The sequence below is a fragment of the Pavona decussata genome, unplaced genomic scaffold (genome assembly GCF_977016875.1).
Source record: "Pavona decussata unplaced genomic scaffold, jaPavDecu1.1 SCAFFOLD_72, whole genome shotgun sequence".
NCBI lineage: Eukaryota > Metazoa > Cnidaria > Anthozoa > Scleractinia > Agariciidae > Pavona > Pavona decussata.
In genome coordinates this window covers 2,041,336-2,057,000 of record NW_028145491.1, presented here as the reverse complement: position 1 = coordinate 2,057,000, position 15,665 = coordinate 2,041,336, and the positions used below count along the sequence as shown (strand labels likewise).

At 43.0% G+C, this 15,665-nt stretch overlaps 1 protein-coding gene and 1 long non-coding RNA gene across 2 annotated transcripts; one reads left to right on the top strand and one right to left on the bottom strand.

Annotated features, from left to right (window-relative positions):
- Positions 1-416: 416 nt before the first annotated feature.
- LOC146476916 (uncharacterized) lies at positions 417-2,345 on the bottom strand. The gene is made up of 2 exons (XR_014865447.1): positions 2,059-2,345; positions 417-621 (listed from the first exon to the last, which is right to left on the bottom strand). It is a non-coding gene; the product is annotated as an uncharacterized LOC146476916 (long non-coding RNA).
- A 5,762-nt stretch (positions 2,346-8,107) lies between these two features.
- On the top strand, positions 8,108-15,313 carry LOC146476915 (uncharacterized). The gene is made up of 3 exons (XM_085113847.1): positions 8,108-8,299; positions 8,377-15,140; positions 15,218-15,313. The coding sequence occupies exon 2, from the start codon at positions 8,577-8,579 to the stop codon at positions 14,895-14,897; it is 6,321 nt and encodes a 2,106-aa protein (XP_084969973.1). The 5' UTR covers positions 8,108-8,299; positions 8,377-8,576; the 3' UTR covers positions 14,898-15,140; positions 15,218-15,313.
- The last annotated feature ends 352 nt before the right edge of the window (positions 15,314-15,665 follow it).

Sequence of the window (15,665 nt, the reverse complement as noted above, 5' to 3'; positions counted from 1 at the left end):
AAAATGCACCAGAAAAGAACCTCAAAATGTTATCGGGCCCACGACAAGATCTCGGGACATTTGAGATCCGCACACCAGGAAAGACATAAAAAAGCTCTTCAAAGAGCTTTAGTTTGCTTTTATATTTGACTTGAATTTCAGATTTCTTCCGAGTAAGTTTGCATGTGTGCTTTCACTTGCGCGTTGGTAAAGTATATACAAGCTTCTAAATTTCGCTTTGATTAGATAAGGAGGCATTGTCTTTATCTGCGCGAACAAGACTGACCTAAATGCCAAATCCTCCTGTCCTCCACCCCCTTGTATTTCTGATAACATCAATTAATTGGTCGGTGCCCCTGAGTCCTAAAGATCGCAGAATTTTCTAACAATTCTCTTTTGTTCAGATAAAGGTGTGGAGAAATGAGATGAATATCTCATACGTCTTGCAAGTTATTTTATTTTCCAGTTTTTAAAGAAGCTACATTATGAGTTGCATATTTCCTGTATTTCTTGATTTCCTTCTGGTGGGTCAGTTGGGGTCAACTTTCGTCACTAGTCCTCTGGTTCGTCTTCCAGTTGTCGGCCGCACCCCAGGTGGCGCGCGGCTTCGCACACACTGTTTCGGGCAGTCAACTGCATTTTCTAAAGGAAAAAACAAATAAGCAATAAACATCGACTAGAATAAAATTCTTTAATTTCATCCCTCAACCGATAATCTTAATTCATCCAACTTTTTAGGGGAAGAGCACATTAAAATGAACAGATGAACGGAAAACTCTTTACCACACCTACTGTCTTTATTATGTGGTAGGCATGTGGTAACACCCAAGAAAAAAAAAATCAACTTAGAAAGAGGAACATGGAAACCTTAAATTCAAAATTACTGGTGGCGTTGGGTTTTATATTTTATGTTAATTGATCAAGCTTAGCGTAATCAGTAGAGGCTGATAATCACCAAACTAATGGAACCTCCATTTTAAAACGTGATGTTTTATAATCTATCCAGGGTGTAAAAACAAAATAATTAAACATTACTGAAGTTGCTCGCCAACGTTATATAATTCGCAAACCTAAATTTGTCAGATCATTAAACGCCTGCTCAATAAAATGGTGCACCTGTATTGTAATAATTCATTCCAATGTAACGCGAACAAAAAGTTACAATAACATCGCAAAAACTTAGATCATACCGATGAAAAAAAATGTATTTTGAACCCTGAAGTTTCTCAGTAAAACTCCCAAAAACGAGATTTTTCTCTTCAAACTTGTTCCGTAAAACGGCTTTACATAAAGCTATATAAATTAAGATGAAACATATCTCTGCACAAGCCCAGTACTTAGTTAGCAGGAAAGCACTCCACCCTTCTTGGAATGCATTTTAAGGTCCGTTACAAATCCGACTTTGGATGTAACTTTTGTGGCACTTCGCTGCAAAAATTCTCGCGCAAGACAGCAACTTCCAACGCACTTCAGGTAAACCACCTGCTATTTCAATGCAGTTTATATTAGCGCGATATCGCTGTACATTTTCTAAAAATCCAGTCGCGCACCCCTGCGACATCCTGGTGATAAATCGCGTTCAAATCGCACCGCTCTAAAACTGCACTCGAGTTCTACAGTTGCATTAAAAGTGTGTATCAAAAACTAGTCGAGAATCGCACGTGTAAACGGCCGCGGGCCCAGTTCATGGGTAGGTAAACCGCGTGGAGTGATGTACTGTGTGAAGGGAGGTCGGTTGTGTTTTAGATCATCGGGGTGAGTTCCCTTAAATGTTTAATTCAAAGCTATTGGAGTTGTCAACTGATTTGAAAAGGTGATCATGTTTGTACGATATAAGTAAGTTTGAAAAATGAGCTTATTTTATTCAAAAAGGCAAAATAATCTGAAAATTTTATCTCCCGCACCAAACATAAACTGTATATAGCTAAGAAAAATGGGGCGATACTGGTTAACTCAGTAGTGGAAAATTTTCTAATGTGAGAGCCATCCCGACACCGACAATGGAGCGGGATCAATGTGTTTCAAACACAAACATAAAACAAATGCGAAACTAAAGACAGATTGTCCAGTGTTTGTTACTTTGCTCCTCTTCCCTTCGCTGTCTTCATATTTTTTCCCATTAGTAGATCTGTAACAATCAGTCTCTTTTACCATCGCCACCAACAAAAATGCGAAAATGAACAGAGCTACCAGTTGCGATTTCATTTTGCCGATTCCAAGATTTTTTCACTGAGGCAGCCACGGGTCCCTGAGTCGCAAAACTGATGTGTCATTGGACTATTCTTGGTCCATTTATATCTCTTTCCTCTGCGGCAATTTAATTGTTCATAGACCATAGTTTAATTAAGATGTGAGCCACCTTTGACGGCGAATTTAAGGATGACGATGGCGTTTGAAAAATTAAGACTTAATGATATGTCAGTTGTAAAACGGAAAATGATACGGTCATAATTTTAGCTGCAGAACAGAAAGAAAGTTTCTTCCATTTTTTACTTTCAGTTTGAAGCTACGCCGCGCAATGGAGAATTTTCTTTTTACCGTTTCTATCGCGTATCGTAGACCCGGTCACTTTCTCAAACTGAACTGTTTTTTTTTTCTTTTTCTTTTTCTAACACTTACCACCCATGGTGTTTCATGACTGACCGATATCTTTTACGTATTTAAACGCACCCTGCCATGAGAACGATTTGTTTTGTTTTTAATATTTTCTTCAATAGTCAAGAGTTAGTCTGGCATGAACTTACTTTACCTAAAAAGTCAATAAACTAGCTTTGTTTAACGACGAAGGCGTCAACAGGCAATACAGTGAAGTGGAGAAAAATTGCTTGGGAGTGGGTCACGTTCAGTTGTCACATGGCTGACTGCTTTTTATATGAACAATTATAACAGATATCGGTTACCAGTTTGTGTGGCAGCATCGGTTATCATCAGCCTCTTTTAAGACAAATGATTAGACCATCAACACATTCCTGACCTGATCTTAAACTTTTAGCCAATACAGGAATCACTGGAGGTTGCCATAGCACTACCACTTCATCTTTTGCACTTATGGAACACCCCCTGTATAACGCCATTACGGACCTACACATGCAAAAACGTCTAATTAACGTATGGCCAATTTCTGACTTGTTTCCAATCATTCTAGTCACCTACTGTCAGAAAAAAAGGCGGGTAGTGAAATAACAAAGAAACCAGTGGCGAATTAGCAATAATGGATTTTCAAGTAACCTGGAATATCTTCTTTCACGTTTTTTTTTTCCTTGTTTTTAATAAAAAAAAATTGCTTTCAGCTGCGACTTCCTGTTTTTATCAGCTTTCATATGCTTTCTTTTTCCTGTTTCTTCATCAGATACAAAGATAGTGGTAGTAAGATTATTAGCAATAAAATTTTATGGAGTCACAATCTTTTACAACTATATGATAAGTTTTTGCCGTTCGTAAAGAACTATTGGTACCAATGAAGAGTAGATGCTATACCTGTTTAAATACCGACGGCAAGTTCAAGTTGTTGTTCTATTTATGGAGTGTTTGGATAAGCAGCATTTACAAGGTTAAAAAAAAGATAAAACAAAACCATATTGTAATGTTGGTTCAAAAAAACTGATCGCGGACTCAGTAGGTTGGAATAACAGTGGCTGGGGACTCACGCGATCGTGTAAACAAGATAGTCTTAACCGTACTTGGGAAAAAGCAGATTTTTTTTCAGCTGATCATCCACACGTTCAAATTCTGCCTTTCTGTCAAAACGGTTACGTTTTAACACGAACTTCTTTATTGATGAATAATTCATTCTTTTTAATAACCATTGCGTCCTTGAACAATAACTTCTGATCAAAGTCACCAAAGAATTAATTAGTCGTTTCCACCATTTGCATTGCAGATCGCAGATTCATCGGCCATATTTGTTTCTTCAGTTTGAACTGGAAATATAAAGCGAAACAAACCGTAAAAAAAATAATGAAAATAAACAAGGGATGCGAATTAAAACGAACGTGACTTCGAGCTTCGCCTAAAGGAACAGGAAAAACGACAAAATAATTGTCGTGTAGACAGGGAGACCACAACAGCTCAATCAATTATAGTGGACCCATTGGCCGTGTTTTCACGACGCCGGATGTCTCGCTTAAAATTCCTCAGGGCGCTATGTTTACAGACTTCGTTAAAGTGCCTATCGCCCCTACCCAATTCCTTTCATTCTCAAAGGTAGAGGTAGAAAGTAAGCCAAAACAAGCAAAATAATGAGATTTGAAGTTATTCTCGATTTTTAAAACGCGATCGAAATCACAATTTCCGAAGTTAAATCCGCGCCATTAAAGGACTGGCACTAGTGAGTTGTGACGTCGACGCAGGATCTCGATAACAAGCACACAACAAAACAGCACTCGGGGTGAATTCTTTGCGAGCTGTTTGGGTGTCTGGCCGATTTTTTAGCCCAAAAGCTGAACACTGACACCGAATCGGAGCTAAGCTAAAACTCAGATGATTCAGAATTTAACTGCAACCCGGCTACGTGATTGACGCGACGATCAAGCACGTAAAATAGGAATGGAAGGCTTTCACAACTCCTACTCGCATGTTTAGCGCTTCTATCTCAGTCTTTTGATCAATTTAGCTTCTTGTATGTTAACAGCGGGTTGGCATAACGATTTGAATGATTTGTATGATAATCATAGAACAAAACCATGTGCTTAACTGTAGCTTGCTTTGTATTGTGACCTCAAAGGACATTTCTGGGTTTTATAGAGTTCTGCGTTTAGCGCTAGTCTAGTTTGGCTCGTTTCAGTTCGCGGTCCGGTTACAGTACAGCTTCTAGTTAGGATTGAACCATGTGATAATCTTTAACCTCCGAAAGCGGCTCCTATTGTTGGTATCTTTGTGTAATTACATCAGTTTATCTGACAGTTTTTGTTTTGCGGGGGTTTTGCAAAAATTTTACTTCGCGGCAACATGCGGACCACCGAGGAAACATCAACTTTTTTTTCCTGGCGTAAAGTATAAGCTTGTTCAGTTGATATTTTTATTATTTTTAAATTGTTTACTAGCTGAAATTGGTCTGGTAGTAAGAGAAAGAAAAACCGCACAACATTTGGGAAGCCGTTGTGTGTGTTATTTTTCAAAACATCTCGATTTCCAGGTAAGAAAAGCCGACCTTTTGAGCAGTATTTCGAACATATCAATCGACCGACATGTTCGATTGACTCTTAATCTCGTTCTTCACAGACAAATGCAAGACTAAATCTGTTTTAAAAAGAATGATCCGTTCTTCATGGAAAGCCTACGCCCAAATTTATACACGTGGAATTGAGAAAGAAAGAGAACTAGCTTTATCATTTCACTGTGGCCCTTCATCGGATCGCCAACAGACCCAACACTGAGACAGCAGTCTCAGAAGTAAGACTCCATTCGCTTCTTCGCATTCTTGTGAGTCTAGACCAATTATAAATTAAAATAAGTTTACTATTTCAGTAGGTTTGTTTTGGCTGCACCTATAAGCTTAAAAAAATGGAGACATTTCTTATCGCTCGTTTGCGGCGATGTTTGGCACTAGTTTAAATCAGTACACCTGGACTTGTTGGTCACCGCTTTAGCATGGACAGTTGGCGTCACGTTTAAACCGATATCATCTCGTTTTAGCCTTGGGAGGATTGGCTTGTTTCTCACTTCATCAATAAATCAGAATCGACGCATGAAGTCGTCGTTCGTGAAGTGCTTGGAGCATATTGACGATTTTCCGGGTTAGCATGCTTTTGTTTCATGAAATCGATCTATTTATTTCTGCATTTCCTTGCTTCATCTTTTTCAACAGTATAGCGTGCAGAACTATACCCTTCTACATGTCTGAGAAGGCAGCACATTCACCTGCCACATACCTTCCTAACACATTTCATGTTCAGTATAGAGAATGTAGCGACAAACGAGCAATTGCTCTGTGGCTGAGATACCGGGTCGACGTCACAAGCTTTTTAGTTCCCAGTCTCTCAACTGCTCCTATTTGTATTCAATATGGTGGAAAACGGCCTATTTTGGGCGATTTTGTCGTCTGATACAAACAAAGCGAAACATGGAATACGATTTATTTCTTCGCAAAGCGTCTAAGACAGGCATAAATTTTCGAAATTCATTAAAACTGTGAAAGGGTGATGGGCACTTTAAGCGACTTAAAATTGATGGGTGTTTTCACCAGTACGATTATATTTCACTCTTGTAATTTGAGGAGAGCAGGCGCGCGAAATTCAAAATTCAGGTTGAGGAAGCCACAATTGCTAATTTTGCCGTGCTGGAGTAATAGACGGTCTTAAATGTGTAACATCGGCAACACGGATGGTCACCATAATCACTCACTTGAGATCTTGGCACGGAAAACTGCTCATCTTGTTTTGGGGGAGTCACAAAAATAGAACGCATGTTCTGTTTTTGCTTTGACAGCCTTATCAGATAAATGACCGCAAGTTCCTTCTCATTGGCGGAAATTAATTGCCGAGTCGCTTAAGCTACCTGGTTTGGTGGCTTGAATTTAATGACAATTGCATTGAAGTTTGCCGACTCGCTTAACTTTAAGCGAGTTGGAAAAGCAACTGTTTTCACGAGATTTCCCTTTGTCACTCGCTAAGCAACCTGAAAAATTGCCGATGAAAACACGGCCTTTGTGATACATCAAGTTTTGTTCTAGTAATTTAATTATTACAATTTGATGCTAAATTATGCAAATAATTACTAACCAATAATTTATTAATAATATTCTTGTAAAATTTGGATACAAAATTTATTGCTTATTAATACGATATATCGTTATCCATACCTATGAGCAATGCAAATGGTAATGACCTGTGATAAGTGAGTGCTATATAGAAATTCTCGAGTTTCCTTCAAAACAACTCAGGCAGGAAAGAGTTATTAATGTCTATGGGACTGCCCTTTCAGCAGTTTTGCATTTAATTGACAGTCACAAAGCGGGATCACCACCCTTAGTATGCCAGATGCTCATAGGGGTGTATCAGCCCCGCCCACGAAGTAGTATAATATATTGCTTCCTTGGGTTCAAATACCCACAAAGCGTTTATCTTACAAGCTGGTTGGGTCAGACTTGCTCTTACTGCCCCAGACAGAGCCTCGGGTCTAGCAGCCCGTGATCTACGCTTCAGATACTTTTATCCTGATGGAGTTCAGTTTAAACTCCCAGACCTGACTAAAACTGCCAGACAAGGCCAGGAACCAAAATCTTGTTTTCATGCTAGCTTTCGTGAAAACGAGCTCCTCTGCTTATGTAAGTGTTTGCAAGAATATGAGGCTAGAACACTGCAATGGAGGCCATAGGACCCCTCAAAACCTACCAAGCTTTTCTTATCTCATATTCGTCCTCACAGACCGGTTACCCTTACAACATTAGCTAGGTGGTTGAAAGAGTTGATGAATCTGGCTGGCATTGACACAGACTATCTTTAAGGGTCACTCTATGCGGGGAGCCGTTGCTACGGAGGTGGCTAATCAGAGTTTCTCTATCCCTGAAATTTTGCAATTTGCTGACTGATCTCAAGAGAGCACCTTCACGAGCTCTATTACAGGCCTCAATTTGCGCTACTGCAGGGAGAGCGGTTTTATCAAATGCCACCCAGCTTTAATAAAAGTACGGCTTTGAACATACAGGCTGTTTACAGCGGAAGAATCTTCTGGATTATATGAGAAATATGAGACGAGATTTAACAATGCAATCCTTACCTTGCCCCCCCCCCCCCCCCCCCCCTTGCCACTGTTATATTTTATTCTGCTTTCTTTCAAGTTAGTTTTCGTTCATGAAAAAACGAGAGCCAGAGACGGATCAGCGGCTGACAGTCGTTAGAAGTTACCGCTCTGTTTTGATTTTGTCAATAATTCTCCCTCTAAGCCTTGTCTTCTTTCGTGTTAAAACTGCTCGCCGAAAACATTCAAAAGGAAAGATGAAATTTGAAGTCTCCACTTTCATTTGAGTACGACGTGTTTTGTAATAGATCAGTCTACCATGTCCGGCATACACATTTTTGCATTTCCTAATTCTACAAGAAATATTATATTAAATGTTTCATTCTTCATAAATTTTCTTTATACATTTTGCGTTCGCTTTCTTCGCTTAAGGCTAAAACTACCTGTTTAGTTTCAAAATGAACAAACTTGGACTTGACTTTGTTTACGTTTTATTTTTATTTCACATTTCGTGACCGTAACATAAAGTAGCGAGTATTTTGATCATGTGATCTTAGTGAGTTTTCAGCGAAGCACGTGCTTGAATGTGTGTTGAGAATCTTCGCAGTTTATAAGCAAGTCGTCGTTTAAATCCGCACAAAATGTAAGTTTCTTTGCACCTTTAGTTTGTCTTTCGCCTTTTCTTTAAGTTTATTTTGTATTGTCCTTTATTTTCTTTAGTTTTCACCGGTAGTGACAATGTTGTGAAATCGCTCGCCATGATGCTGTAAACAAGTAAATGCAGAGATACATGAGAATAGAGTGTTAACAACCCAACCGCGTCGAATTATTTGTGCAAACCCAACATTGTGAAAAATTTTTGGTTAGCAAGGCGACGATTTGAAGGACATTGCCGTTTTGCTCGGCTTTTGCGAGAAGTAATGGAACCCTCGAGTGGTGGCATTGGAGAGTCGAAGACTAGTGGACCGGACCGCGGGACTGAGGATCGAGGAACTGGCCGGATTGAATCAGGTGGGGAAATTAATTTAATGGGCCTTGGAACAAACCTAATGGCTAACACAAATGAAGATTTTCCTGTTGACATCGGGGCCGCTGCCTTTGCATTACCTCCTGAGGTCTTAAGGCCCCCGCTAGCTCGAGGAGCCTTTGGTTACTCACTACGTCAAAATCCCCTTCCAAATACTCAAATAGATTTTAGTGAAGTCATCCGTCAGCGAGAAATAAGTGAACAGCACAGACTAGCATCTTCTTGGAACAAAATCGCTGACTATGTTGCAACTGAAACTCAGCAATTACGTACATGTCTCTACACTAATTGGGACGTCCTATCTGCTGGTCGAATGGTAGAAAGTGTCACTCGTGCTTGGAAATCTTTTGAGGAAATTCATTCAAGGTATCTTCCGTGCATAAATCAGAGGAAACGTCTACAAGAGGTCGAGGAAAGGTTCAGATCCCTAAAGGAGACAGTTATAAGCTTATTTGAGCTAGAAGAGCGAATGCGAACGGATCACGAAGCCCCCAAACATGACGATGAAATTTCTGTCAAAAGTGAGAAGTCACAAGGCAGCTCTGTGTCCTCTAAGGCATCATCTCGTAAGAAAGAGAAGCTAAGAGCCGCGCTTCTGGCCAAGAAGAAAGTGGAGCTAGCAAAACGAAGAGCTGAAGAGGATGCTGAGCTGGCCAGGCAAAAGGCACGAATGGAATTGAGGCGATTGGAGGACGAGGCTGCTTTAGCCGAACTGGACTGGAAGATCGAAAGGGACTATGATGAAGACACTGGTCAGCTTGAGACCGTCGACGAAATTGAGAAAACACACCTCAACAGCTGCGAAGGTCCACCCAAAGGTTCCGAGTCAGAAAGGCAAGAGCTTCCAAAGTCAACCCCACGTAAGACAGAGAAAACCTTGGGCATCTCACCTGTAGATCACTCTACCCCCTCTGATAAAATACCAACATCCTCCAAGTCGGTTCATTTGCCCAGTTACTCCACTGTAGAAGAGTCTAAAAGGGAGGTGCCGCATGTCTCCAACCATACACCCATACAACACTCGCCTCAAGGTTTATTTCAGTCCAGGACAAAGCCTGATCCAGACACCAGAAGAGAGGAGACCACCCCAAAGGACCACGTTACAGCCATGTGGAAGGTTCAACTGCTAAATGGCATTACGCCTACACAGTTTAATGGGAATCCAGCCGACTTCCCTTTCTTTCGAGAGCAGACCCGCACTCATCTTGAGAGTGAACTTCTAACCGACGCGCAGCGAATCGAGTACCTGCCAAAGTTTCTGAAAGGTGAAGCTCTGGAAGTCATCGAACGAAACAGAGGCTGCTCCTACAAAGACCTCATAAAGACTCTAGAGGATCGTTTCGGTAAACCCATCCAAGTTTCACAAGCCTGCATTGACGGTTTGGTATCTGGTCCCAAGCTTGCCCCAGGGGACAATGTGAGTTTACTGAACTTTGCTGAGAAGCTGAACACAGCGACAAAGATCCTGAAAGGTGATGTTGAGCATGAGGCTAGTGTGGCTACCAACCTGAGGAGAATTGTAAGCAGACTTCCGAACGACCTTGTTGCAAAGTGGCAAACTGAAAATTATGAGATCGTAAATCGTGGCAGGTCCGCTCGCTTACAGGATATCGCGAAATTTGTTATGAGACAAGCGTCGATAAGAAACGACCCAATCTTTGGGCCACAGAGGCAAAGGAGGGAGAATAGTGAAGACAAGGATACCCGGAACTCATCCAGGATTAAGAAACCACCACCTCCCAGGGACTCTACTATTTCATCAACTAAAATTGAAAGGCCACCAGAACCTCCCAGGGACTCCACAGTACCACCTGCTAAATCTGAAAGGCCCCCAGAGACAGGAAATCACATCAAATGCTCAATCTGCAAATCCACACCCCATCGTCTACAGGATTGCCCAATCATTAAGCAGTGCGATCGTGTAGCAGTAAGGCGACAGTATGCAGCCTCCTACGGGTTCTGCTTTAACTGTGGTTGTCACAACCCAACCCATAGTGGCACTACTTGTCCGGATCCCCCAGCCTGCTCCAAGTGTCCTGGGCATCATCTGACACTTTTACACAAGGAAAACAGCAATGGACGTCGTTTCCGGCCGAGAACCAATAATGGCGTAAGCAGTAATCACAACCAAGCAAATTCCCGTTCTGCTACGGTACCTCCACAGCAACAAAGCATGGGATCTGGTGCAGCACCACAAACCACCAACATCCATCAGGCCTCAGTGAGCACGACAGAGGTTTTTTCCCCGCAAGGTCGAGTCCTGTTAAATGTGGTTCCTGTGACTATCACGGCTGAGGATGGCAATTCCCTCTCCACGTACGGGTTTCTAGATAATGGCTGCACTGACACTCTTATTGATCGTCAGCTTGCGGATCAGCTTAATCTGGAAGGAACTTTGCAACGAATTGGCATCAAGACTATCAGGAGAAGTGAGGAATCAATAGAAAGTGAACGGGTGTCATTCACCCTCGGTCCCGTGGATGGGTGCGGTAGATGTATTGAAGTCAATGAAGCCTACGTACTCCCAGATCTCAATCAGTCAGGGCAGATTTTACCGGATTCTGTTGACGTTTCGAAGTATCCACACCTGCAAGACCTGACATTCCCAGAAGTTGACATTAAGCGAGTATCCATAATCATAGGAAGCAATGTACCTGCTGCCCATTTGCAAGATGAAGTCAGGGTCCCACCAGACAACAACGGTCCTTTTGGTTACCGGTTTCCGCTTGGCTGGAGTATTGCAGGGCCTTTAACTTGCGGCGACAAAGGGAAAACATCAGTCAACTTCCTTTCGGTGGGCATGGAAGATCAGATGGAACGCTTCTGGAAAATTGAGGATTACGGAGCCTCAAAGTCAGATGATAAGCCACTGTCAATCGAGGACAAGCGAGCCTTAAAAATTCTTGAGGACACAACAAGAATCGTAGATGGCCATTATGAAGTCGGTCTCTTGTGGAAAGAAGATCAGCCGCAACTACCAAACAACCGTACTCTGGCTGAAAAACGAGTCGAACTGCTAAGGCGCCGGCTAACAAAACCAGGAAATGAGGAAATGGCTGCAAAGTACAGAGCAGTTATGACTGAGTACATATCAAAGGGATATGCCCGCAAGCTTACCCCTGAAGAAGCAGCTAAAGAGAGCTCACACACCTGGTACTTACCCCATCATCCAGTGATGAACCCGAACAAACCTGGGAAACTTCGCATAGTCTTTGATGCTGCAGCAGAGTATGAAGGCACATCACTTAACAAAAGTCTTCTCCAAGGCCCAGACGTGACCAATAGCCTCGTTGGAGTACTGCTACGTTTTCGCCAAGGGAAGGTTGGCCTAGCTGCCGATGTGGAGGCAATGTTCCATCAGGTGCGCGTCCGCAAAGAAGATCAAGATGCTCTGCGTTTCCTATGGTGGACTAACGACTACAGTCAGCATCCAGACGTTTATGTTATGGAGGTACACATCTTCGGGGCCACTTCATCCCCATGTGTTGCCAACTCTGTCCTGAGGAGAACTGCCACTGATAACTCAAAGAAATTCAGTCCAGAAGTTGCAGCAGTTGTTGAGAAGAACTTCTATGTTGACGACGCGCTACCGTCATTTAGCAGCAACACCTTAGCAACCAGAATGGCAACAGACCTCGCCGAAATGTTAGATCATGGTGGTTTTCGCCTAACGAAGTTCATGTCCAACAGCAAAGAAGTTTTGTCCTCGATTCCTGTCCAAAGAAGAGCTACACCAAACCTGGACCTAAGGCTAGATGAATTGCCGGTGGAGAGGGCACTGGGTGTTCGTTGGTTTGTCGAGACTGATGAACTGGGGTTCGAGATCAAGAACCTGAACCGTCCTGAGACAAAGCGTGGAATCCTGTCTGCTGTCTGTTCATTGTACGACCCACTCGGATTTGCTGCGCCCGTAGCACTCACAGCAAGAGCTCTTATACAGGACATATGGAAGGCAAAGCTAGACTGGGACCAGCCATTGGAAGAACACTTCTTAAAGAGATGGAGATCTTGGACCACACAGCTGCCCTCCTTGTCCGAGCTCCGTATCCCACGCTGCTACTTCCCTCCTGGAGTGGTCCCGAAGAAATGCAGACTTCAGTTACATGTCTTCTCAGATGCCTCCGAAGTTGGATATGGCGCATCAGCATACCTGAGGATTGTAGATCCAGATGACTCCATCCATTGCTCGTTTGTCATGGGAAAGGCAAGAAATGCTCCCATCAAGTTCACTAGCATCCCAAGGCTTGAATTGCAAGCAGCTGTCCTTGCCACGCGCCTAAACAAGATGTTGAGAGAAGAGCTCGATCTGCCCATACAGCAAACTAAGTACTGGACAGATAGCGAAATAGTGCTTCACTACCTGAAGAATGAGAAGCGCCGATTCCAAACCTATGTCGCCAATCGTGTGGAAGAGATTAGAGAAAACTCACATCCTAATGACTGGAATCATGTACCAGGTGCCTTAAACCCAGCTGATGATGTCTCCCGTGGCTTGAACCCTTCAGATCTGAAATTTAACCAACGCTGGTTACGAGGACCAGAATTTCTCTGGCAGCCAGAATCCCTCTGGCCCACTGCAGACTGTAAGGAAGTCCCGGACGAAGCTTTAGAATTGAAGAAAGAAGCGCACGCCAATCATGTTGATGTAAGCATCCATTCTGTCGCTCAACAGACAGACTCCTCTGCATTGAGCCCGCTGAGCGTAACGGCCAAAGATGTCATGGATCGCATATTGAACAGTTGTTCTGATTGGAACCGGCTAAGACGTCGGGTTGCTTGGCTTATCCGCTTCGTCCATTTTCTTCGCAATCGAAAGACTACCCAGAGAGGCCACCTGACCCTTGAAGATTATGATGCAGCTACTATAGCCATCACGAGAATCGTTCAACTTTCTGCCTATCCTCAAGAAATTAAAGACCTAAAGGCCAAAGGTGCAGTGAGGCCGTCCAGCAGTATAGTTGCCCTGGACCCAATGCTTGATGACCATGGCGTTCTGAGAGTTAAAGGCCGCATAGTAAATCCACCCGTCGCTGATGCTGCTAGGAACCAAGCAATTCTACCGAGAGACCATCCCATAACAGCAGTGATTGTTCGCCATGTTCATGAGTCAATTGGCCACTTGGGGCGCGAGCACCTCATATCAAGGGTGCGTGAGAAGCTGTGGATCCCTCAGATTAGAGTTCTTGTTCGTTCCATCCTTGGGCGATGCCTTCGTTGTAAAAGGTTGAATGCCAGACAAATAGTTCAGCAAATGGCACCCCTTCCAAGAAGCCGCATGATGGCTTACCAGCCTCCGTTCTCGTACTCAGGAATGGATCTGTTTGGTCCCCTCCAAGTGAAGCATGGCAGAGGTACAGCAAAGCGCTGGTGTTGTCTGTTCACATGTTTGAATACTCGTGCTGTTCACCTCGAATTAGTCCAGTCAATGAACACAGATGACTTCATAATGTGCCTAAGGAGATTCATCAATCGCCGTGGAGAGGTTTCAGAATTAAGATGTGATAGAGGATCCAACTTTGTAGGAGCGGAACGAGAACTGAGAGAAGAGATCAAGCAGTGGGATCAGCAGAAAATTGACCGTGAGCTACTTCAGCGTGGATGCAAGTGGATTTTCCAGCCGCCAACTGCCTCTAGCATGTCAGGAATTTGGGAACGTCTTGTGCGCAGTGCTAAGACTGTCCTGAAGGCAATCCTTGGAACCCAAATGGTCTCTGAGCCGGTCCTCCAAACCCTTCTGACGGAAGTTGAGCGAGTACTAAATGGTCGGGCTCTGACAGCTAATTCTGATGACCCGAATGACCTCCAGCCACTCACGCCTGCGCACTTCCTGATGCAAAGGAAAACAATCTGCCTTCCTCCAGGTGTGTTTCAACCGGCGGACCAGTACAGAAGGAAATGGAAGCAAGTTCAATTCCTTGCCGACCTGTTTTGGAAGAGGTGGTTGCGCGAATATTTGCCGACACTGCAAGTTCGAGGGAAATGGCACAGAGCCCTACCTAACCTGAAGCCAAACGCCCTGGTTTTGTTGATGGATGACAGTGCACCTAGAGGGTATTGGAGTCTGGGCCGAGTTCTGGAGGTCTACCCTGGCTCTGACGGGATGGTGAGGACGGTTAAGGTCAAGACTAAAGACTCTGTCTATATTCGGCCGATCCAGAAGCTGTGCCTTCTGGAAAATGACCTTGATAGTGCTAAAGCTTTAACTGTGAACTAGAGACGTTGGGCGTCCTAAGTCGGATCGTCCCAAGGCGGGCGGAATGTTTAGTTTCAAAATGAACAAACTTGGACTTGACTTTGTTTACGTTTTATTTTTATTTCACATTTCGTGACCGTAACATAAAGTAGCGAGTATTTTGATCATGTGATCTTAGTGAGTTTTCAGCGAAGCACGTGCTTGAATGTGTGTTGAGAATCTTCGCAGTTTATAAGCAAGTCGTCGTTTAAATCCGCACAAAATGTAAGTTTCTTTGCACCTTTAGTTTGTCTTTCGCCTTTTCTTTAAGTTTATTTTGTATTGTCCTTTATTTTCTTTAGTTTTCACCGGTAGTGACAATGTTGTGAAATCGCTCGCCATGATGCTGTAAACAAGTAAATGCAGAGATACATGAGAATAGAGTGTTAACAACCCAACCGCGTCGAATTATTTGTGCAAACCCAACACTACCACAGGATATAACATTCTCGGGCTCAAATGTCCTGAATTTCTAGTGATGTGTTTTTTGTTATTTCTGTTTTAAGTTTTTCGTTTTCCAGCTTGCATTGAACATTGTTTGAGGCCATCCGTGCACTTTCCTGTAGCTCAGTCCAAATTTTCTAAGCCAGACACAGAAGTTTCTGATGAACTCTCTTACCCAGATGGAATGCAAGTGAAATGCTGTTCTCTGAGCAGAACTTTCCTTTAGCGCTTCTTTGTCTTGATTTTTATCATTTTTCCTCGACATTGAACATTGCTTGAGGCCTAAGCGTGCGTTCTCTTGTAGGT